A 22,675-nucleotide genomic window follows, 5' to 3' on the forward strand; every position below is an offset into this window, starting at 1 on the left:
ATAATTCACCAGACTAAAACAAATCACAATGTAAAGTCCATCGCTCTGTCCAACCTTCAATCGAGCTGTAAAAGTCCACTGATGATGAGCGTCAATCCGCCACGTCCCCACACGAACAGTCATTTAAAAAGCGACATCATCTGCGTATAGTGACACTCAACGTGTTTCTCTAAGCTGGATCGTTTCAGTTGTCTGGTCGGTCATTTCCTTACCCCAATTTTATTATCCTCCATTTTAAGTCATCTCATTTATTCTTCCATCTGGGGACAGGAGGGTTGACTGAAACTAACCACTGAGAAAAAATGTAGTGTTTGTTGTTGCGACTTTAGTTTCTATCCAGCAGCTGCAGCTGATCTGTTTTCAACCAACACCTTCTGGGTTTTGTGCTTTTTGTGAAACCACAGAGACTTGTTGAGTTTTTATTTTTTTTATTTCTTTTATTTGGTCATGGTTTTGATCTCCAAGGTTACACTCAGTCAGAAAGGTTGTCATGTCGTTTACAGTCCTCTGACTCCTCTCGGTTTCCCTGTACAGTCTCTTCTATCTGTCAGGTCCTTCTTAGTCCGTCTCAGGAGTTACTGGCAGGTTTTACGAGGTCACTAAATCAGGAGAAGCTTCACTGGCTGACAGATTTTATGTGTGTGGAGTTTGGGCAAACTATTTTAACATGTGGTGTGTCCAAAGTCGTTCTCTATTTCTGTTTAATACCATGTTTACTTTCTACCATTTGTGACTGAACTGTAACTGTGTAATATATACTTGTTAGGGTAAAAATGGTAAGAAAAAAATAATGCCCAGAGCATTTACGTTACTTTTTTTATACTAAAATCCTTCTGTTGACACTTGTGCACATTAGTGATGCGAAATGGTGAGTGTAATCTTTATTTACAACTAAAGTTATGACTAAAAAAAGAGAAGCGAACACGTGAACAAAGGAGTGGTTGCTGACACTGTTAAGTTTGACATTTGAAATTAAGGAAGAGCAAAGCTTAATGCCCTGGATCATGTGACCTGTGTGTTTGTAATTTATGGGAATATTATTTCTGTTTTGTTTCTCTTATTAGAAAAAGGTAACGAAGAAGAAAATACCAGTTAGAAGAAATAAGGAAGACATTTGGCAAGAAGCATCTTATTCTTGTTCTGATTAAGTTTTCTGTGTTGTAAAAATCGACAATTTTGGATTATCTTTCTTTTAATTTATTTGGTAGATTTTATCTGTGGCTGTTTTGTGTTTGTTCTGACTGCGATGCACTTTGTACACTTGCTTTCAAAAGTGATTTTTTATTTTGTATTTCAATAATTATTTGGTTGTTCCACTTAATATGAGGTAAGAACATTAAACGTACATCTAGTGTAAAGGTCTGTGTCCATGTGTAGTGTGATTATAGATCAGCTCTAGCTTCTATATTAATACTGTGAAAGTATCAAAGCCTCAGTCCACAGAGAAATGCACACAGCCTGTATTCAGAAACTGAGCCTTAAAACCAGCCGTCAGGACTTCTGGAACTTTGTGATGTCACAACAAAGCAGTCACCAAGCCCCGCCCACCTGGACCCACCATCCAAACCTTGCAGGATTTGGTTTCTCTGAGTGATTTTACCTGAAATCTGTTATTTTTTATTGGATCACTCAGAAAACAGTCAGCCAATCAGAAGAGAGGAGAGCCTCCTCTCTTCTGAGCAGCTGACTGAAGGGACTATGGGACCTTTACGTTTATAGATTGCACAGGAGACACAGTTCAATACTTTTCATGAGAGACTATAAAATAAAAATTGGATCTTTTGTTCAATTTACGAAAGGATTTTTTGTAAAAGCTGACAAACGTTTCATTTTCAGGTTTATTGATCTAACTTCAAACAAATTATTAAGTCTTGTCAGATTCTGTCTCCATTACACTTTTCCTAAATCCCATCATGCCTTTTATGTGAGAACACTGTTTTTGTCTCGTTAGTTTGTTTTCACTTTTAAACATTTTTCTGCTTGTTAAAAAAAAGACCATAACATCACTGCTCTTCAGAGCAAAAAGATTCTTCCACATGTGGCGTTCTCTGTGGTCTGGAGCTAAAATTTTGAAGTTATCATGAGCTTTTATATTGAAAGTACATTTCTGAAGCTGAGCGCCAACAAAAGCCTCTGAAAACCGGCTGATATTTTCCCAAACTGCTGGAGTTCTTGATCATGAAAAAACATAACGCTGCTCTTTAGATTCAAGCTGAAGCAGTTTGAACGCTGCGGAGAGTTAATGAGTCTGAATGAGTCCCCTGAGAGCTGTGATCAGAGGACAACGAGTCCATGTAGTGTTAATTACAGCTCAATGATCGACATCCAGCTCACTGCTGGGAAACGTGCCTTTTACTGTCAGCTGGTTCAATGCAGCTAACGCAGCAACGTCTGGTTTACACTTTCATGGGTCTCTGGTTAGTGAGAGATTTGGATTTGAACCGAGAGGGGCTGAAAACACTTTGGTTATCCAGTCAAAATACAGAACATTACAGAGATGAATGTGTCTTCACTGTTCCTTTAAGAGTGATACGCTCTGGGTTCTGCCCTGGTCGGGTTCTCATTTTCAGACCTTTAGCTCAGACATGAGAGGCTGTCAGGCAGACAGCAGGACAGCGAACTCACCGCCTTGCTCAAGGGTGTTTTGGCTAATTGCACAGCTGCTAATGTGATTAGAAGCTTTGGCCTTTAACATCTGTGTCATACTGTTGTTTTGTTTTGTCTTTAGAGTTTTATAATACACCGTGTGTCAGCAGGGAGAGTTTGAAGTGCGCAGTAAACTCCATAAAAACAGATTTGACCATATACAGAAGTCAAAAAGCAACGTTAGCAACCACCACCTACTCCTGTAATGGTTGATTTAGCCAATTTTCAAGAATTTTCACATCATAATTATAAGATATTGACGACATTTGGAATAATATATCAAGTATTTAAATGTTTAATGTTAAAAGTTTGAAAAGTTCGTCTGTTTTGATTTAAATTCATGTCTTTTCTCTGTAGCTAGTTTTGAAGCTAGCTGCTAGTTAGCAGACTGAAGCTAGTGACTTAAAGGCTAGCTCTCAGCTTTATTCGTTTAAATGTGTCTTTACTTTTTCACAGCACAGAAACCAGTTTAACCACATCAGCCACTTGTTGAAGAGGTAAAATAATCCATCTGAAATTAAAAAAGTTTAAAAACAAAACCAGTAGAGAAACCAGCTGAATAACCAGTCAGGTCGGTCTTTCTCTTCTCATCCAGTCATTTGTTTCAATCTATCTGACTGCATCTGTAAGCTAGCAGTGCATTAGCGTGAGCTTAGCAGTCAGTGTGCAGTCGCTTCGCTCGAGCTAGCTGGCGTAGCGTTAGCCGAGGGCGGGGCCCGGAGGTTTGCGCAGCCACTGGTAAAACTGGCGCCGGTGGAGGCGGTGCCAGCGCACGTTGCCCTCGACGATCTCCAGTGCCCGTGGCAGAGCAGGCCCCGCCCCCACACCGCCGGACTGGATGAACTCCTTTAACTGAGATAAGAAAGGACAAGAAAGAGGGAAAGATAAGGAAGGAAGGAAAGAAGGAAGGAAGGAAGGATGGAAAAGGAGATGACAGATAAAGTAATTAGAATATGAGAGTTTTGAAAGAAAGAGAAATAATTTCTGCCCCTCAATGCAAAAGAGTTCATCACAACATGCTGGTGATTGACGTCAAAGCCAGCAGTTGTTGAGATACATGCACTACATGGCCAAAAGTATGTGGACAGTTGTATTATACCCACTGACATTATAACAGCCTCTGCTCTTCTGGTTTCAGACCTTCCACCAGATGTTGAATCTGATCCTGGTGATCAGACCTGGCTCACAGTCTGGGGATAAGCTGACTGGGGATAAGTGACTTAATTGTATTATTTTTATATTTTATATCTCATGTGTAGAGCTTGGTCACACGGTATCCAAGGTAACGATGCAGCTATATAAAGGAACAAGTCGAACGAGGCCTGTTTCCCTCACATCCTGAAGTGCTTTATAACAAAAGTCGATGAAATGCAAATGTTCATCCATTGATTTTTACATCTGTCAGCACCTGTTAGAAATTGATGCAACGATTAGGCGTCCACATACTTTTGGCCACATAGTGTATCTTATTTCAGCCCCAAACCCTCAGGCAGTCATCAGGTTAAAAACCACAGGATTCTTCATGTTTAAGTAAAAGAAGAATTTCCCTTTTAATGACAGTTGAACAGAAACATCACGGCAATAAACGAGTCATTAAAGCTAAACTGTCTTTTAAAGGGTTGATAACTAAAGAGAAACTTGTTTTAAAGGTTCGTAATTAGAGGTAAACTTGTCAGCATGAAAGACGACATATCAAAGTGAAACTTTGCTTTAAAGGAAGGTAATTAAATGGAAAGTTTCCAGCGTGAGAGGTGAGGTATTAAACTTAAAGAGACTTTCTTTTGTCGATAGAGAAACTTTGTTGAAGGAAGAAGAGAATTAATTTATTTTTTTTCAAAGTTAAAGACTGAAGAGGAAACTTAGTGTTGTTCAGAGTTTGACAGATTCAGCGAAGCGCGGGAGGAAATCCATCCCTTCAACTCACTTTAATACAGTTCATATCGTTAAGTCTGCTTCTCCCTCCTTCTCCTCCATTCTACAATTTCACTTTCTATTTCCTTCAACTCTCCTCCCTCCTCTTCTCCCCTCTTTTCTCCTCTGTGAGACACATTTTCAGATTTGCTTAGTGGGCGGAAGCCGTCTTTACTTTTCTCTGAAAACATTTTCAGGAAAGCAAACACACACACAAAAAAACGAAAAGCACATCATTCTTTTCATTTGCTGCAGTATTTGTATTCAGGGGTCTCATTTTAATTCACGGTGTTTTTTGTTCGGAGGCTTCTCTGACACAGAAGCCCACACCGAGCCTGTTTTTTCTTTTCTTTTTGTTACCACATCAAGACAGAAAGTATTCATCAGAAAAAAAAAGCGTATTATTCAGAAACACGCACGACTTTCTTTTGTGGAAAATGTCAGGTTGTGAACGTTGGTAAGTTGGATTCAAAACAACCATTTTTCTGTCAGTCCTCTGTAGCGTTCGACCTCTCGCTTGTTCCTCCTGCTTTCATTTTATTTCTGTCTCCTGTGGGTGAAGCATCTCTGGGTTTCGTGAAATTCATTATACCAAATAAAACGTGTCCAAGCAGAGGAATTAAATGACAGGGGCGTGATGATAAAGTGAAGATCCTCTCAGCAGCCACAAAACAAGCATAGATGCCTTTACGCTGATTGCATTTCTTTCAGTTCACATCACAGAGGTTTGTGGAAACCGTGTGAGCAGATTATTAAACAATAACTTCTCTGATAATAATTAAATGTTCTTTTCTCTTTTCCAGGACAAGACAGGCAGTAACACGTCAGAAATACACAACAGAGCTTTTCAAAAATGTACATTTCGTAGTGGTTAATTTTAGAAACGAGAAATTCAATTTGTAGCTTCAGTTTCCCTTTTTCGTCTTGTTGTTAAATCCATTTCACACCCTGCCCTGCAGTAACCCCTGGCTTTCCCGCCTTTCAGCCTCCTCTTCCCCATCCACCTACTCACCTGTTCCCAATTCTCTAATCGGCTCCTGGTTTTATTTATACCGGCCCTCTTCCGCTCACTCCCCCGGTGGATTGTCTGTTGTGTTTTTCGTACCTGTTTTTGAACAAGTGCCCATTTTTGGACTTTGCCTTTTGCCAGATTTACCTGCCTGTCACTGACCCTCACCTGCTTCCGCCCACTGAGCCGTACTAAAGGTGAACTGATCTGAGCTCAGCAGCATTTGAAGACAGATAGCGTCACAGCGGCGCGACGAGGTTGTCTCATTTCAAAGGCTCCTTCAAATGCAGCCGAGAAATGCACGAGGGCGTCCAACAGGTCCAACGTATCCCATGGTTCATTGCGCACCGGTAATAAAGCCGAACAACACCAACAGAGAGCCTGAGGATTACACTGTTAAACGTAAGTATTGTGTTTCAGCTCAGTTCAACAGTTCACGGTACAACTGCTAAAACCAAACCTGAAGAATTTGAGAAAAAACGGTTATGTGTTGTCAAAGTTGCTAGGCGACAGGAGCCGCAATTTGCTACGCAACGGTAAGGAGCGGGAACAGCTGGTGACGCAAAGCGAAGACCAGACCGTCTCATTTCGGTTCAGCCTTCGTGGACAACGTCCTCTAAAACCTGAGCCCCGACTGTTTCCTCCCTTTGTTTGATTAAAACTACAGAGTCCAGCTGTTCTAGGAAATCCCTCAGTGAAACTCTACACTTAAAGAGAGAGCCTAGTTTTGGGTCTTTTCGTGGGATTTGAGATTTGACTTGAAATGAAAACGTCCACAAATGTAACTGTCGACGCTGACGAGTTAAATTAAACAAAGTAGAGTAAATCAGGAAACAGGTCACTACTCACCGAGTCGAACAGAATCTATTAAAGATAATCGAACACAGGATATTCTGTCATCATCATCTACTGTGTTAATATGCGGGAAAATGTGCTTTGTCAGTGTGTCATCATTAACAAGGTCAGCAGGATAGGATTTCTGCTGCGTAATGAAGACACATGCAGGCCTCATGTTGTGTGGGAAACACAGGACAACAGTAAGAGCCTGTATTAATAATATAGTTTTATTTCTTTTTTATTAGCTCAGTGCACGGAGGGTTGTTCCACAGGTCAGCGGGTCCAGACGCTTCAAGCTGAGCGGCTAAATCTGCTTTTGTGAGACTGTTTTTACTCCTTCTATCTTATTACTGTGGAGCTTGTTAGAGTTCAGGTGAGACAGGAGGTCAGAAGGTGGGAATCTGCCCCACTATGTCAAGAACCTCATTGTGTGTGTGTGTGTGTGTGTGTGTGTGTGTGTGTGTGTGTGTGTGTGTTGGCGTATTTACCTCGTTGAGTTCTCTCTCGGTGTTCAGGAACTCTGTGACTCCACTGATGAGCTTTGAATTCATGAACAGCGCTTCGCCATAACTGAGACAGAGACAGTGACAGAGATCGTAAGTTTTTCCGTTTGTCGTTCGTCAACAATTAAAGTTCAACAGTAAATCACGAACAGCTCCTCCAGCGATCGGCGCTCTGTCACTCACCGGGCGTTGAGGACGTCCCACTTTTCTCTGAAGTATTTCCAGGCCAGGTTTCGACCCTGAGGGTTCCTGCCCACGTGGATGATGACGTCGATCACGTCCTGCTCTGGGACCAGGTCTGAGGTCAGAGACAGGTTCAGTAACCTGGGAGAGACAGACACTTCTTCTTTAATGTCGTCTAAATGGAGCCTCTGCATGTTAGCATGCTAAAGATTCTCCTAAACAAACTTTAGCACGCTAAAAATTAGCTTATTGGTTTTACATTTAAAAATGTTCACATAGGCCTGAATGCGCTAATGTTTTAAGCCATGCTAAAACATTAGCCTGTAGCATATACCTCGAAATGTTTTAGCATATTAGCAAACATCAATATGCTGTTTTTTATTTTTATTGTTAACATGATAAAACATTAACTTGTGAATCACTTTAGCATAGCATGTTTTCTGTGAGTCATAGTTACTTTTACTTTACTCTCATCCTGTAAAAGTGTGACCACATTCATGGTAACATTTGTGTAAAATGTTAGCATGCTACTGTTTCATAGCAAGCTAAAAATTTAACCTTTACATTTTAAGTTTCTTCAGCAAACTTGCAGACATCAGTAAAGTTTAATAACGTGATGAGGGGGATCTTGTTTGAGCACAACTTTTGGTATGGTAAGTTAGCATGCTAAAATATGAGCCTAACTTATATTAGCATAGTGGGTATGATCCAATTCATTAACATACTGTAACATGCTAGCTAATGCTAATAGCATGCAAATATAGCAAACATTTCAGATGTTTTAGCATGCTTAGAAAATATCAATAAACTTTCATTAACATGCTAAAACATTAACCTGTGGATTTCAGTTTAGCATGATTTTGTATTTTAGAAGTTAGCATGCTAAAATCGTAGCCGTGGGTTAAATCTATTCTAAGTTTTAATTATATTTTAATGGTGGAAATGTGACTCAAGTGTAAAATGTTAAAATGCTCACGATTACTCGCCTGCTCACCTATTAGCGTTGCATCCTACTCTTACAATGTAAATAACATTTTACCATGCTAACAAATCTTAAACAGTACAGTAAAAACTGTCCCAACCAAAAATGTGAAATTATATATTTGGGGAAAAGTGGAAGAAAAAGATGATTAACAATTATTATTTTTCTGTTTCATCTCTGTAGTCAGTCTTCAGGGAAACATAAAATCAAGATGCCAAACACACAAACACCAGCTGTGTATCTGCGTCTGTAATTTGGGCAGAAAAGGTCAAGTTGTCTGATGTTGTCAAACAAGTTGTCGCCCGGCCGTTGACATTTTGTAGTTTTTGTGTGATTGTTATGAGTCTGGCTGTTTCTGTCAAATCAAGAGCCAGTCCCCACACACACACACACACCCACACACACACACACAGCTACAGTAATCTGATTACTCCCAGCTGGTCCAGGACGGGGGGAATTGAGGGATTAACAGAAAGTTCGGCTTCACAATCCTGAGACTTCAGACGTGTGAACACAATAATCCAAGTTTCCAAAGTGTTTTTTCAACAAAACTGATGTTCACTCGTCCAACAGTTTACCTCCATCTTTCTTTCTTTACTTCCCGTTTCCATTTTTTTTCGTATTTTTCTGTCACACCACCCTGTGTGTGTGTGTGTGTGTGTGTGTGTGTGTGTGTGTGTGTGTGTGTGTGTGTGTGTGTGTGTGTATGTGTGTGTGTTAGCTGGTTGTTTGTAGCGGCTGTCTTTTCATTAAACCCCAAAATCAATTTTCTCTCTCTTTTCCCACAATCCCTCTGTGCTGAAACCATTTCCTGTGTGACCAATCAGTGTGAATGTGTGCTGTGGTCAGAGTTTCTTTCTTTGTGTGTGTGTGTGTGTGTGCTTGTGTGTGTGTGTGTGTGTGTGTGTGTGTGTGTGTGGTATTGATTTTCCAGCCACAGTAAACTGTTCTGCAATCAGAGAGGTAGTACTGCATGTTCAGATAGCAGTTATCACACACACACACTCATACACACACACACACACACACACACACACACCAATCTGTCTCACTGTACAGTTTTGAGTGTGTGTGAGATCCATCCTCACTATTTTACTGAACGAGAGATAGTGGCAGCTTGCTCCCGATAAATTACACCGCTGATAACACACACACACACACACACACACACACACACACACACACACACACACACACACACACACACACACACACACACACACACACACACACACACTGGGCTAGATTTATCTACATGTAAGGCCTCGGGCAAATTGCCAGTGCACCTTTCATTCCAGTCTGTAGTCTACCTGCAGAAACTTACTGCAGATAAAAAAACATTTATTGTGCGTTTGTGTGTCTGCTCCACATAAAGTTTACTGAATTGAATTGAATAACGAGGTAACAGCTGGACGATCACGTTGCTCTGTGTATGGATGTCTAAACACTAAGCTAACACATTAGCCACACAAACGTTATGTTTACAGCTTGTGTCGCCCCCTAGTGGCAAATAATAATCAATTACTGCTGCTTTAACTTTCTCCTTTTATTCTCATAAATGATAAAAAAACTATATAAAAAGAGAATCTGCTCATTTTGTTTAATGTGGTGTGACGCGGTGGAGGAGAACTGATCGTTACCACGTTCATCTGTTGGGGGCAACAGCCTCCGGTCGGCCTCGTTGTGTAATTTGGTTAAAGACCATTTTATTCAGGAATATCTCGGAGGCCCGTCTCTAAGGTCGTAAAATCAGCACATAGCGCAGTTGATTCGTGCTTCAGTGTTTCATAAAACACCGACAACCGATCGAAAGCAGGGCAGCTGTGAGACCTCACAACATCCTGACAGAGACGAATCCTTCTGCCCTCAGCTGAACACCCGCCATCTTTCTACCAGCTGAGAACATGGACTTCAGTTTCCTCCTCACCTACAGACGTCAGCTGAAACAATAATAATACAGTGTCCACTATGTTTTTTAAGGAAGCTTTTCCAGCGTTGACCAAACTGACCTGCCCCCTAGTGGATCTACTTTTTAATCCACCTGGTTCATACAAAGTGCACAGGTGTTCGTCTACACCTGTATGTCATTAAAACAGCAACAGATCAATACAAAAGCAAATGAATTTCTTCTTGAATCTGCAGAGACAGTCGGAGGAAGTCACATTATTAGATTCTCAGAGGGACGACTGGGACTGTTAACGCTTCACAAGTCCAGAGATATTTCTAACTAATGTTAATCAATGATATTGATTAGTGGAGCTGCAAAGGGAAACAATAGTTACAAGGTTTCTGACTGACACAGCAGCGTCATCTGTACCTGTTGAGGAGGAAGGTGTTGTCGGAGCAGGTCAGAGCCTCCAGCAGGATCTTCTTCTCTGAGACGGCGTTGGACGAGTGAAACTTCATCCAGATGAACTCCCACACGTCCTCGTCCATCAGACTGACGCCGGTGCAGTAAACGATGTCTCTGATGTTGGGAGGAATCCTGCGGAAGACACGACGCAAAGCCGTCAGGACGTTACGGCGGCAGAGTCGAGCACCTGTTCTACCTGTTCCTGTTCTACCTGATGTCATACCTCTGTTGCATGTAATGCAACAAGATGATGATCGTTACCATGACGACCGGTACAAGGAACGAAAAGTGTGGACGGTTGCAACGTGTGGATTGAACCCGAGAACAAAACGTGAACTCTCCAACGACCATTAATGAGGTCACACTGTGAATTGCGGAGTTATGGCAAAAACATGTTTTGTGATGTCACAGTGACCGTGACCTTTGACCTTTGACCATCAAATTCTAACGGGTTCATCCTTGAGTCCAGGTGAATGTTTGTGCCTCGAGGTGTTCCTGAGATGTTGACAACCAGGAAACATCAAACCTCTGTCCACAGCTGTCGTCATGGAGACATAAAAACTGTCCCTCACTTCCTCTCTGTTGGCGCTGGAGCTGCAGTGTACAGTATCAAACAGGAAGTAGAGTTACTACAGGTAACTACTGTATCTGCGGTTGGCTGCTTTGTACACTGACAGTACGGTACACACACACACACACACACACACACACACACACACACACACTCCATACCCCAGCTGGTCGGTGGCCTAAATCATCAGTAAAGCAAAGAGGTGAATATTTCCTCCACACTATAATGTGTGTGTGTGTGTGTGTGTGTGTGTGTGTGTGTGTGTGTGTGTGTGTGTGTGCGTTTGACCTAAATTGTCAATAAACCAAAACTAAAAACTTTCATCACAATACAGTGAGCTCAGCTGGCAGGAATATTATATACTGAATTACCACACACCATATGAGAATGTGTGTGTGTGTGTGTGTGTGTGTGTGTGTCTGTGTGTGTGTGTGTATATTTTCTGTGTGTGTGAATTTATAATGTGTGAGTGCAGAGTGAGTGATGCAGGGACAATTACATCATTCACCGACCTGGGAAATCATTTTAGAGATGCTCCACTTAAGAGCAAGCTTCAAAACACACACACACACACACACACACACACACACACACACACACACACACACACACACACACACACTGGCTAACTTCCACATTACTGCTGACTGTGGCATTAAAGTGCTTCTCAGACGACAGCTGCCAAACACTGTGCTCTGGAGTGTGTGTGTTTGTGACTGTGAGTGTGTTTATCCAGATAACGTGACGTCGATGAGCCTCCACCAGATTATTCATCATGTAAAACACAACGTGCGGCTCCTGTCTCCTGCCTCTGCAGCCGCTGCAGTTGTTTCTAATAGAAACTACTGTGATAATGTGAGTTTTTCTCTGTAGAATATAAAATGGAGGAAGAGAGTCTCTGGAAACCTCCAGATGGCTCTGATCCCATTAACTAACACACTCACTCTGAGTGTGTGTGTGTGTGTGTGTGTGACAGTGTGTGTTTTAACAGTCTGTAGAGGATGTTTTATGTCCTGAAGCTCTTCTCTTCCTCCTGAAATATCTCTCCCTCCCTCTCATTCTTCCTCAGCCTCCCGCTCTGACAGTAAACATGTCTCTCCACCATCTGCTCTGTCTGTCTGTCCATATGTCTTCCTGCCTGTCTGTCTGACTCCGCCAGTCTAAATGTCACTTTGAATTTTGAGAATCACTCGGTCGGGCCGATGGAACATTTGAAGCTCGTGACGGAGTCAACACGAGCTCGGTCAGGTGTTTAAACCCTGACTGAAGATGCTGCCGTGCGACCGCCGCATAAACTGCTAAATCCAAAATCATCCCAGACGTGAGACCTGCTGCTGAAGAGCCTTCACTTTCACTCCACACTGACTTTTCTTCTTTTCTTTTGCAGCCACTATCCTGAGAACCAGCTGTCCTGTGAGCAGCACACCCCCGAGCTCCTGAAAGCAGCTGGACAAACTTATATTACAAGACGGGCGACCATCAGCCGCCGTGGCTTAGCGCTCACGGCGAGGAGAGGGGGAGTGAGAGGGAGTAAATACCCTGCAGCAAACACAGGCTTATGGATTTGTGTGTGGATGTATGTCCTTTAATTGTTCCGCAGTCAGGCCACGTATAGAGGACTCCCCACACCAGCAGGTTCCGCTCAGTGCAAACTGGCTTTAGGTTCCTAGTAACCAAGAGTCGCCCCGGGAGCCTGAGCCGAGCTGGATCCCAGCAACTCTCTATAAGCTCTGACCATATGGTGTGTCGGCGCCATCGCAGGAGAAAAATGTGTGTCTGAAGAAACTAGAGACGAGTGTTTGACTTGGCGGGGGTGGGGGGGAGGGTGAAAACAGAAGTCAGGAAAAATGATCATTGTCACTGTCACTTACAGTAATATTCACTTCGTTCTGGTTTTCAATGGGTTTCAGTTTGGGTCCAAAGTATAGAACTTTTTAAAGCCCAGGAAGTTCATTCCCAGTGCAGCAAGGCAGGTGTGTGGGGGTGTGGCTTTAAAGCTCCTCCAGTGTAAAGGTCTGTGTCCATGTGTAGTGTGATTATAGATCAGCTCTAGCTTCTATATTAATACTGTGAAAGTATCAAAGCCTCAGTCCACAGAGAAATGCACACAGCCTGTATTCAGACACTGAGCCTTAAAACCAGCCGTCAGGACTTCTGGAACTTTGTGATGTCACAACAAAGCAGTCGCCAAGCCCCGCCCACCTGGACCCACCATCCAAACCTTCAGACTGGATGGAGCTTTAAGACCTTTGTCAGTTTGTTATGATTATATGTTGCAGACACAGGAGACCTGGGCCCAGACGTGATACCAGCACAGAAATACTGAACACAAAGAACAGAGAGTAGATGGTTAATGGAGACTCCAGCAGGCTCATTGTTGCCCCCCCCCCCCCCCCCCCCCCAAGACTGATTCAGACATGGCTGCAGCCGCACTAATACAAATTTGAAAACTGATCTTTTCTGATTCATTTAGAAGGTTCATTTACAATAAAACCCCGGTGGGACGTGATTAATATTCCAGGGGGAGGTAGGTGTTAAAATATTAGCTGTTCTCCGCAGTAATTACACTCATTGTTCTGGAAGGGATTTCAGACCCGTGGCGTTACAGCAGGTGGTTTCTATCACCCTCAGGAAACGTGCAGGTGTGACACCGATCTGCTGTCTGACTTTAAGTCCTTTATCGCACATGAAGAAGAGCTGATGTACAGAGGATTTCATAGGTGCTGAATGACATTCAGATAACTGCTGGGCCGGGTCACATGAGGTCTCTCCTCACGAGCGCTACAACGAGAAGCAGCTTTGTAATTAATACCTAGGAGGAAAAAGCACATACATGTGCTCTGAGGATCGGATTAAAATCACTGAATAGAGCATGAAATATTAAAAAAATCCCCCCTGGGGAGATTAATCCTGCTTGAATATGGATTCATTTGGCTCTTTGCCATCACTTAAAATGGTTTGCTTCCCAAACAAAAAAAAAAAAAGAAAAGAAAAAGGCCATTTGTAGTGAGGATGGAGAAATGCAGCTTCTCCAAAACGCTGCCATATGGTTGTTGTGTGAGCGTCTCCCCTGTCGCTCGCTCTGAAGAAAACAACGAAGGTTTGAGAAGGACTGAAATGGAGGAAGTGTTTTTGTTGTGAGCGGTGAACTCTCGGAACGTCCTCCTCCATTCATGAAATCAGCTGGACCGGGTCTGAAACAGTGTTTAATTCAGTGTTGTTTAATTTAAGCTCGCCTCTTATCACCATCTCCCCGCTGTCCTGAACAGAACTCCAGCATCTGTTTCTGTTTAACTTGCTGTTTGAAATCTAATTTTGCGGATCTCTTTAAGAACCCGGAGGGAGCGGAGCAGCCGGCAGCACATGAAAGAGAGAGAGAGAGAGAGGAGAGAGAGAGGCCGACAGGAGGAGAGAGGAAGAGTGGACGGCGGAGAGACACAAGGGGATGGATGTGAGAGGACGGACGCCGCTTCTGTCAGACGAGGTTTGTTCCTCTTCAGCTCGAGACACTTCGTGGCGTTCGTCGTGCGTGCGGTCGAGCTGCAGCCGCACGACATCATTCGAGCTGTAAGTAAAGATGGACGTCGCCCTCGGTGACATCACCCACAGGTTTCTGAAGCTCAGAGTGAGCTGCTTCGTCATCGCCATCTTGGCAGCATCTGACTCCGCCTCTCACTCCCAGCTAATACAAATATGGTCAAAGAGGAGGGGCCTGTGTGTAGCCGAGACTTTGATGCGTATGCTCATCCATCTGTCACTCAAAGAGGCCACGCCCTCAATCCTCCATAACTTTAGTCCTTAATAAAACGTAAACAGGTGAGTTATATAAACAGGTGTCATGAAGGAGGAAATCAGCTCTAGAGACCAAAACAGTTTTTGTACCAGGCTGTAAACATGTTTATTTCTGCTGTAAACATGTTTGTTTTAACATGGGAGTCTATGGGGACTGACTCACTGTTGGAGCCAGACTCTAGTGGTCGTTAGAGGAACTGCAGTTTTCGGCCCCGGACGTCGACGCTCGGCCTCCACTTCCTCCCACTGTACAACAAGCTGAGTCTGCACAGTAGTGATCAGGGGGTGGGGCTGTGGTATCAAGGTCCCGCCCATACACCTGTTCGTCAAGCATGACGTCACACTCCTGTTTTACCGCTAAATAACGAATTAAAACTAAACTCGTCAGAGAAATGAACAGTTGGTAATCTACCTAAAACGACAGAAACCATTTATGTACTTTGATTTTTTCGTGTGGCGTTCAAGATGTTTTGGCTTCACCTTTAGGAGCTGTGATGTCGTCCATCTTTAGATAGAGTCATAGGACATAAAACTAAACACCTTTGCCTCGTTACGTCTTTTATTATTAGTTTTTCTACGATGCCGGTTCCAACACTTTGTTGTTATATGATGAATTTTCATTCGCACAAATTTCAGCGCTGGAAAAAGTTTGTGTTTATTCGCCCCAAACAGCCGACAGACCGTTAGCTGTAGGTTAGCTAACACTGACAGGGTGTTTGTGTGTGTCTGTGTCTCTCTGCTTTTTCCTCTAAACTCTTTACATTTAAGAAGTAGATTAAAAAAAGCTCCAGATCAAGTTTATTTTTGGGTGAATTTGCCTCCAGTGGCGTCTTTTCATGGACTTTGCATTTGTGCCACTTTTTAAATTCAGTTTGCGTTTTGTCTGAACACACAGGAAGACTCCGTCCGGGTTAAATGAAACACTTGTACAGATAGAGTGTGTGTGTGTGTGTGTGTGTGTGTGTGTGTGTGTGTGTGTGTGTGTGTGTGTGTGTGTGTGCGTACCTGTTCTTGTTGCTGGAGATCCAGTCAGAGATGTAGGCGACAGCCTGACGGTGGCACTGCTTGTTCCCGAAGCTACAAGCTAACATGATGAGCTCCCTCTGTAACTCCCTGCAGAGACACACACAAGACGAACCTCAGGGGACGTCGCTGTCTGTCATCTCGACCAGTTTCACGTCTCTACCCTCAGTGCAGAGACGCCGCAGGTCCAGGACAGCGCTGCTTTGTTTATCACACAGGAAACTGATAGTTCTCTGATGAGAAACCGACTGATCTTGGTTTTGGAGCAAGTGTAGAAGTAATTGTAGCAACTATTAGCATTGGAGCTAAATATCTAGTGCTATGCTAGCAGTTACCCATGTCCAGGCTCTGGACTTCCTGTCTGAGACCATTCAAAGAAAAAGGTTATGAGTTCAGAGACAAGTGTCTGAATTGACTGATGTGTGTGTGAGTGTGTGTGTGTGTGTGTGTGTGTGTGTGTATGTGTGTGTGTGTGTGTGTAAGTGTGTGTGTGTGTAGCATACTCAGTCTGGTAGGACGCCTGCAGGACGTTGCCCTCGCTGCCGGGGCCATTTGTCGGCCAACCCATCTGATGGTACCGCGACGCAACCTGCCTCAACACGTAGTCCTGTAGACACACACACACACACACACACACACACACACACACACACACACACACACACACACACATAAGCATTATTTAACAGACTCACAGCTGTCAGCACTAAAGAGACTCTAATGGGGAGTCTGAGTGTTTACTGACTGACTGACTGATTGATTGATTGACTGATTGAGATAGTGATTGATTGGTTCTTTACACTGAACAGGCTGTATTCCTCTGTGCGGTCCAGCAGTTTGTCCAGCTGGTAGAGCGCTCGGCTGGCAGCGTGCCACGGCAGGAAGGACGTCTCCTCGGGCAGATAGCCAATCAGCTGCAAGGGAACGCCCTGGGGGAGGTACCCCGCCCTGAGAGAGAGAGAGAGAGAGAGAGAGAGAGAGGAAGTCAGGTTCATATCATCATTCTCCACTGACGGAGGCTACGTCCATCTTTATGTCCAGTCTGTGGTCGACACACGACGACTCGTCAGGATTTGCCGTCACATTTCTACGAGCTGAAACGTGTCAAAAGTAACACGCTTATCAAACTTGGCACATCCCAGCCACCGTACCTCCACTGAGTGTATTCAGTTTGAATCTTCAGTTAAAATCAGGAAGCACAAGTGAACTGAACTCATTACACAGAGTCCGTTCTGTGATCTTTCACTTTTTCTCTTCCTCTACTTATTACAGCAGAGTCCAGGAGACACACAGGTGCATTGTGGGACATGAATCCAATTTGAAACCAGATCTTGATGTGGAGTTGATCTTTAACCCTCAGATGTAAAAACCCTCTGTGGATTGTGTGCGTGTGTGTGTGTGTGTGTGTGTGTGAATAAACTATTTTATGAACACATTAAGAAAAATTTGGCCTCTAAATGCCACTGGAGCTGTTTAGCATCATGAATATTAACGAGCTTCCTTTCTGCATTCATTAACATTCATGATGTTTTTTTTTGGTGGGGGAGTGGGGCACTCACCTGCTGCTTCCTGACCTTCAGCTCCGCCCACAGCTCATGAATATTAATGAGGTGAGACGGACGAGGACCGACGGTGAACTCGGGGAGGTGATGTAAGTTTTATTGGTTTTGTTCGAGCAGAGACAGAAGTGACCGACGAGGGAAATTTATGACTTCACGCCGACTGAGGCCGAGCGCCGACCTTTACTCAAGAGCTGTCAATCAAAGTGAGCGGCGGACATGCGGACAGGAGGGGAGAGGATTTAATGTTGTTTTCATGGACGTCCCGGTCAAATGTTTTTGGCCCCTGAACCTGATCCAAGTCCTTTAATACTGGGTATCTGCCAAGTCCTGGTCCGAGCCGATACTTTATTATATTTACTTCAGTGCTGATTAAAGGTGAATCTGACACACCTGGAGTTCCCTTCCTCTCTATCAGCGTCTTGACCCGAATACTGAAGGTCGCCGTTCAAGAATATAAAGTTTATAAGTTATTGATGTGATATGATTGAAAGTTCAGTTGGAAGAACGCCGTCCCCCGACAGTGATGTGCCACGATGTGCTAGACAGAAGACGTCTCACTCTGTTGGATTTGTCGGGGACTAAAGAAACTTGTGGTTTTACAGTTTCACACAAACTCTTTCTGACAGGTGCTAGCAGCGGCGCACAGAGAGCCGAGTTTAACTCAGACCTGTCGTCAACTCACTGACAGCATTAACATTAATTAGCGACAGCTGATGAGACAAAGCGCCGCCGCAGTTTGTCATTTTAACCGGCGACAGCGACGCTCAGCACGGGCTGAAAATAAGCAGCTGGTTTAACTATTAGAGATCGAAACTTTCCAGCCTCAGTCTCATTTGTTCATATTGCTCATTTTTCATTGGTTTAGGCAGCGGGATGCTGCACTGAAGGCTGTCCTAAAGCTCCTCCAGTGTAAAGGTCTGTGTCCATGTGTAGTGTGATTATAGATCAGCTCTAGCTTCTATATTAATACTGTGAAAGTATCAAAGCCTCAGTCCACAGAGAAATGCACACAGCCTGTATTCAGAAACTGAGCCTTAAAACCAGCCGTCAGGACTTCGTCAGGAGAGAGGAGATGTAAAACTACACTGAGATGGTTTTTGGTTCTTAAAACCATAAATATATCTTCTTATGGGTCAACACTTCAAAATAAAAGAGGAAAATATGGAGCTTCAATGGATCAGGTAGAAGAAACACAGGATCGGATTTTAGTCGTGTTATTTTTAGCCAATAGTGAAACATTAAAATACACCTGGATCCAACTGTACGACTCGACTTCTTTGATGAGACGGTTTTAACTCACAGAGACAGACAGACGGGTCGACAGGGAGACAGACCTCCACAGAAAGTTAATATATGTGAGATAAGACTCTGTAAGTCTTTAAGCAGCCAGCAGAGGAACTCTAAATTCCAGACCATCATATTTCCATAATCTGCCTCATATCCAGCCCGACCAACCTCCACACAGTCATCTCCAGTCCTATCATGCACCTGGCCTCTGGGACATTACCATAATCCATCCAGCCTGCAGAGACTTCCTGTTTACAGCTCTCCCGACGACGGATGAGGCTGAACACGAAGGCAAGAGAGAGGAGGGGAGAGAGAGAGAGACACTGTGATCACCATGGCAACAGCATCCAGCCATTCATCTTTTTGCTCATTTTTTTATTTTTTATTTTTGGTCCATCAAAAATGTTTTCCCAAACATCATCCATCACCTGCTCATCCATCACCCGTCCAGCCGCTGCAGCTCGTAGCATCAACGCCACAACTTCAGTCGAACCGCTCACATGTGATCAGTCGTCAGAGCAACTGTCAAAACAGCAGCTGTATTTCCTCTGTCTACTTATGTTGAGCTCGCTCTCTCTCTCTCTCTCCGTCAGCCTTTCATTTCTTTCCGTCTCTGTACTCACAAACTTTACACCTGATGTACACGATATTTTGAGGATGTTTATTTGTGTTCCCTTGTTTTCTGTTTCTCTCTTTTGTCTTCTTTCTAATAAAAGCGGCAAAAATGTCATTAAAACAAGCTTCAGCAAGAAAACACACAGTGTGTAACTTCTGCAGCCAATTGTCTCTCAATCAAAACAACGACAAAAACAGATGTTGTAGCGTGGGATCATGGGAGTTCTTGTTTTCACCTGCACTGCTGTCAACTTCTCCTTGTTAGGATTCCTTCATTGTCGGTAATTCAGGAGGTTTTTTTTTTTTTACAAATTTCCTCCTCTCCGAAACAAACAGACCAGGTGATTAAAACACTGAATAAAACAGTTTCACGTTAAAAATCTGTGTTTTTAGTCATGGAGGGTCTGAGAGCCGCTAACGTTTGCCTGTAAGGTTTCCCGCTGACATTTGTTCAGCTTGTTTCTCTGATAGATTAAGATCCAGACGTCCGATAACTGAAATGTAAACTTAAAAAACAACCGAGACCTAACAGGGTGTCATAAAAATGTGGCTTTTAACTGAATAAAAAGTAGATTTTGATGCTTCTGGCAGACACACACAACGCTGACACCTGCACAAAGGGAACATGACAGGCGACCTAATGAAACAGACTGTTACTGTGATTAAAGTCACAGATTTCTCTAGACTTGAAAATGGCTTAAACAACACGCAGTAGTTCTAGCTGTTTATAGATCATTTAATGCAGAGAAGTCACATATTATCACGGTTCAAACAGCCACTTATCCGTACTGTATATATCAGTCACAACATTCACTTCAACCATCGGATGAACCCAAACTCAGGACTAACTCTACACCCAGGCCTGAGAACAGCTGAACTATCAGTCTGTTGTTTTATCTGTTTAACTTTCACACTGAGTTTGTAATGAACACTGCAGCCTTTAAACTGAGCTCATTAACTCGTTAACATCGTTAAGGGCCAGTTAATTGTTTGTCCATTAGCTATTAGCGAGGCTCAGTGGAGAGCTAACGAGGGACTGCTGCGGTCACACACACACACACACACACACACACACACGCACAGAGAAAAAGAGGCGACATCCATCACTGTTTAAGTGCACACTCGGAGAGACACGGCCATTTATTACTGTTAAACTAGCTTCACACACACACACACACACACACACACACACACACACACACACACACACACACACACTGCTGCCACCCATCAGTGTTCAGTGCTGTGTGGATTGCTCGAACTGTAAACAGAAGAAGAATCAGCACAACTGAAATGAATTCTGAGATTAAAGATCTTTCAAAGTGTAATGAAATCAATGAGCGGTGATCAGAAAAAATGCTGACACGGCGTCTCTGTGAACAAGGCGTCTGCAGTGTGTTTTGTCACCGACTCGCAGCTTTTCCTCTTGTCTGCGCTCTGGGAGCTAAACTGAGCTAAACACACAATAACATGGCGGCAAACAATGGCCGACAGAGGATTACACTGTTAACGTACGTAGTGGGTTTCAGCTTAAAACCGAGGGCCTCGACACCTCAAGTGTTACGTGTTGGCAACAGGAACCACGGTAACGGCGTGCACAGCTTTGAAGGATGCGGCCACAGCTGTAGTCAGATGACAAGAGGATCATGGGAACTTATGATGGCGGGTTGGAAACAAACCTCCAGGTTAGTTAACGGTAAAATAATTTCCTAAACTGTCCGTTGAAAACATCGTTCACAGTTCACCAGGTCAGGTGACTCTCAACACAAATGACAACAACTGTCAACAAGTCCTCATCTCCAACTTCCAAGTACGAATTGCAGTCAACGCTGGAGTCCGAGTCCGAGTCCGAGTCCGAGTCTTCAGTGCTCACGTCGAGTCATGACGGACTCAGGTCTGAGTCCTGGACTCGAGCACCACAACGCCGGAGTAAACATGTGTTTCCTCATCAATGAGGGGAGATTACCCACATTTCAGGTGCGCTTGACTTTCTGATCATCTGACTGCTCAGGTTTCTTTACCAATAAACTCCTTGTTAGTGACGCTGGTAACTATGGTAACTTCTTGAGCCACGTGAGTTGAGTTCAGTGTTTTTTATCACAACTGACAGAAATGACCCTGGTACTAAGGATCACCTGCCCGTCGTCACTCTGCTCACTGTCGAGATGGAGGTTACAGCAGGTGACAGGACGCGTCCTCACATCAGCTCTAATGTGACTACAACTAGAAGCCTCCCGGGTTTCCTGCTGAGGAACATTAACTTTGTATTTAAAGGTTCACTTCACCCAAATTTCCACAAACATTATCCGTCCATGTGGAGGATTTTATGTGTCCAGGTTTTGAGTTATCTGTTGCTGAGATTTCTGCTGCAGCCCGACACAGAGCAACAGAGCAGCGTTAAACAACCCCGTCTCTCTACAGAAACAGTGTCTCATTAATCAGGTCGCTCCAACGACCCACACACCATCAACACACACTGTTTCTCTGGTAGAAAGTCTTTCCAGTAAAGTGTCTTTGAACCACCGCGAGGACGAGAAAAAACCACCACGATGTTTTCTTGTAACGCAGTGTGGTGATGTTCGCCGTTGCCACAGCGACTGATGTGGGCTGAAGTAAGTGTCTCCTGTTCCGCTGTCACTGTGACTATTAATGGGTCGGTAGTAGCTGGAAACCTCCTACTGAGCTCCTAACTCATCAGCACACACTCTCAAAAGGAGGATGGCAGCGCAGTTGTCTCTCGCTGTGGGTCGTTCAACATGACAGAGGACAGATGGCGGAGAGAGAGAGAGAGAGAGATACAGCAAAAAGAAAGAGGGGGGGTAGATTGAGTTATAGGGCTGGTGTCAGAGTAGATTTTGGTCACAGTGCTCAAAAAGCTCCAGGCTGAAAACATCATCATGAGGAACGACTCGCTCCTCTGTGTGGCTGCAGCCTCACTGATCCCTCATTCATCACGGAGTTTCCGTCTCTGGCTCTTTCTGAATTTCTCTTCAGCGTTCTTACGTCGGCGGCTGACGCTGACGCTGAGTACGGCAGCTGGACGGTGTGTGACAGACCCAGATGTGATCACTGATCTGCGGCCACACGATGACCAAAGACACCCCTGAGGACAGGATGTTGCTTAAAGGGAAATTCTGGTATTTCTTATTCAAATATGTTTGTGACTCGCTTTCAGTTTAGCTCGTGTGCATGTTTAAGTGCCGTCGTTCTGTAGGAGTGAAAGCAACAACATGTTCTGCTTCTGCAAGTTTTTCTGAATTGCAAAAATAAAATAACACACTTAACTGTTTTTCGACCAAATAGTCCCAGGACCCGTCGAACCAGAAAAACCAGACTCTGGAACTAAATGTCCTATTTACAACTTGTGCAAAACTTTACTGACAAAATAAATAAGAACTTTT

The 22,675-nt window shown here is 43.7% G+C and overlaps 1 protein-coding gene across 1 annotated transcript in view; it reads right to left on the bottom strand.

Annotated features, from left to right (window-relative positions):
- Window positions 1–3,345: 3,345 nt before the first annotated feature.
- trhde (thyrotropin releasing hormone degrading enzyme) overlaps window positions 3,346–22,675 on the bottom strand; it is a 146,113-nt gene continuing 126,783 nt past the window's right edge. The window contains exons 15-21 of the mRNA XM_022749080.1: window positions 16,611–16,758; window positions 16,314–16,417; window positions 15,793–15,900; window positions 10,389–10,556; window positions 7,090–7,230; window positions 6,892–6,973; window positions 3,346–3,498 (exon numbers count right to left, since the gene is read on the bottom strand). Coding sequence (XP_022604801.1) covers window positions 3,346–3,498; window positions 6,892–6,973; window positions 7,090–7,230; window positions 10,389–10,556; window positions 15,793–15,900; window positions 16,314–16,417; window positions 16,611–16,758 — 904 coding nt within the window. The remainder of the gene's footprint in view (window positions 3,499–6,891; window positions 6,974–7,089; window positions 7,231–10,388; window positions 10,557–15,792; window positions 15,901–16,313; window positions 16,418–16,610; window positions 16,759–22,675) is intronic.

This window comes from Seriola dumerili, unplaced genomic scaffold (genome assembly GCF_002260705.1).
Source record: "Seriola dumerili isolate Sdu_G_001 unplaced genomic scaffold, Sdu_1.0 BDQW01000138.1, whole genome shotgun sequence".
NCBI lineage: Eukaryota > Metazoa > Chordata > Actinopteri > Carangiformes > Carangidae > Seriola > Seriola dumerili.